This window comes from Aphanomyces astaci, assembly GCF_000520075.1.
Source record: "Aphanomyces astaci strain APO3 unplaced genomic scaffold supercont1.200, whole genome shotgun sequence".
NCBI lineage: Eukaryota > Oomycota > Saprolegniomycetes > Saprolegniales > Verrucalvaceae > Aphanomyces > Aphanomyces astaci.
The window spans coordinates 6,586-9,252 of record NW_009798463.1 but is presented as its reverse complement, the minus strand read 5'-3'; the positions used below and the strand labels follow the sequence as shown (position 1 = coordinate 9,252).

The following is a 2,667-nucleotide window of genomic DNA, read 5'->3' as shown; positions in this document are numbered from 1 at the left end:
TAAAGTGTTCAAGTAATTAAATTTAGAAGTGCAATTATAATAAAAACTGTATTACGTGTCGGACAAGCTCAATATTAAATCTTACAAGTATTTGATACAAGAGTGAGATAAATTCTACTCCTGGAGTACTCTGGAGTAGCATTAATATAGTTCTACTAGTAAGTATAATGCAACACATGCAACCATTAATTCTTTGGAACAGGCTCTATCGTTAGGGTTAACATCGTTCAAAGTATCCAAATCGCAAACACTGGTAACACCATCTCGTGTGTAAATCTAAATTGACATCGCTGGGAATTGAACCCAGGTCTCCTGTAAGCAGGCGCGCTTCCATTACGCCACAACATCGTGTTTGTGAACCTATTTCTATCGCGGACATCGTTCTTGTCACCCTTCAACAGCATACTGCTGGTTTATGAGCTGTAGTTTGACCGAAACGACACTGCAGGCTTACCTCATCGGTCGATGCACAGGATTCGTGGCGGATCGGCATCGGGTTCGTTTTACTCCAGCGCGTTTAGTGAATGAAAACAAGTTGGCCGAATTGGAATAAAAATATTTACAAATACCCGCCCGACTCGGACGATCGATAGAGACCTTTCGGGTTAGCAAACCCAGAATTTGAAATTCCTGAAATAAAACTTCAGGTTACTCACACCTTCGAACTTCGGGTACGAATTTTCGGTCATTGTTGGACGATCCTGGGAAATATTGGTACCCTTTAAAAGTACGGTACAGTAAGCTCTCGCTTAACTCCGCAGCCACTAACTCCGCATTACTCACGTTTTGGTCCAAAACATCGTGCTGAGAACAAAAATTAAAAACGAAGAATGAAAACAATTATATTATCATTTCGGTCATTATTGATGCGATGTATTCATCGGATTTCGGTCATCACAATGCAAAAAACGATTCATATCACTAGTCTTCAAGTCTATGGATCTGCGCAAGCACATTCAATTCGACTACTTCGTCATCTACGTTGTCATCACTACTTACGACGTTTGACAACAAGTTGACTCCGATATCCGCCATCACAAACGAGTTCTTAATCGTTGACGACAACACATTTTCCCAGGTAGCTTTAATACAGGTCGCTGGCGTCTAGCACATGAGGCGGATGACCATCTTTGACACCTGCAGAGCCTAGGACGTTTGGTCTTGGCAGCTCGTTCAACGCTATCCTATGAACGGACTATGGCTCGCACTGACCGTATGCGCGTACCAGCAAGTTCATCAAGTATGGACAAACGTTAAGGCGTTCGCCTTCCCCACGAACTATCGTCGAATTGAACTCTGACCACCAATGCATGCTTGATGATACAGTAGTGTTGTACCTACACCACCACTTTGTCCTGATTACATCAGTATTAATTTTTTTGTATTTTTATTGTAAAATGTAACTCCACTGTAACTCCGCACTTGTCATTCCAACCCTGTGCTGTGCGGAGTTAAGCGAGAGCTTACTGTAGTATTATCACCTGCAACGTGACATGTGACATGTCTTAGACAGGCTGGAATCCTGCTGGTAAGCTTATCATGTTGTCCCACACGTACAGTACAGTACACAAAGTAAGCCGGATGCGCCTATGCATGGCCATAATTCTTCCTCGTATTCATGCACTACATGGCCGGCCATGTTACATATACGAGGGTGTATACCGCTCATATACCCTCCCATAAGGTGCTGACCGAGCAGAACGTCGCAGCATTCCCACCATCGCCCAGCACTCATACCGGTACCGGTATGTCTAACGTTCGACGTATGCGAAGACCGCTAGCTAGCTGACAGCGCAAAAGATTCCTTCTACTCAGTAGCTGATACTGTACTGTAAGCTTACTACATTAATCGCGAATAAACGTCACTACTGTACATAGTACTAACGTTAGTACTGTGCAGTAGAATATACTAGTACATGTAGTACTCCGGAGTAGTAGACTTCGAAGTAGTACAGTAGGCATCGCAAGTCGAATGATTGTGGGGTAATGTCGTATCACTTCAATGGTTGACATCGGCAAACTCCATTTTCCTTTTTGCTCTTCGATGGCCAAAGTCCTCGTCTCCCTAAGTGCATTGGTTGCTGCTGCCACGGCCGGCTCCGTGACGGAACTCCCCGAGTCTGTGACCAAGCTCATCGACTACTCCGCCAACCCCTGCGAAGACTTTTACCAATACGCATGCGGTGCGTGGCACAAGGATGCTGTGATCCCCCCGGACAAAGCCGGCATCGTGAAGTCGTTCGACAAGATCGCCATCCAAAATGAAGTCGTGTTGAACAAGATTTTGTCTGAAAACAAGCCCAAGCTCGGAGAGTTCTATAGCTCGTGCTTGGACACGGCCACACTGACGTCGCTCGGCCTCTCTCCGTTGGCGGACTCGTTCAAAGCCATTCGCTCGGCCAACACGACGTTGGACCTCCTCATCGTGGACGGGCAGTTGGTGAAGAACGGCATCCCTGCCTTCGTGGACATCATATCGGCCGGTAACGCCAACAATAGGACAAAACACGCCCTCTTCGGTTTCCATCCCACCTTGCCGTTGTTCCCCATGTACTACAACAACCCTACCAGATGGGCGTCCGTCGAAGCCGACTACAAGGTGTACATTGCGTCGGTGTTGCAGTTGGCTGGATACTCTGCCGAGCAAGCTGCGGCGGCCGTGCCTGT

At 46.5% G+C, this 2,667-nt stretch overlaps 1 protein-coding gene across 1 annotated transcript in view; it reads left to right on the top strand.

The window, feature by feature from the left end:
• Positions 1-2,044: 2,044 nt before the first annotated feature.
• H257_18691 (hypothetical protein) overlaps positions 2,045-2,667 on the top strand; it is a gene marked incomplete at both ends in the record, with an annotated part of 873 nt that continues 250 nt past the window's right edge. Inside the window, one exon of the mRNA XM_009847807.1 lies at positions 2,045-2,659. Within this exon, the coding sequence (XP_009846109.1) occupies positions 2,045-2,659 (615 nt within the window). The remainder of the gene's footprint in view (positions 2,660-2,667) is intronic.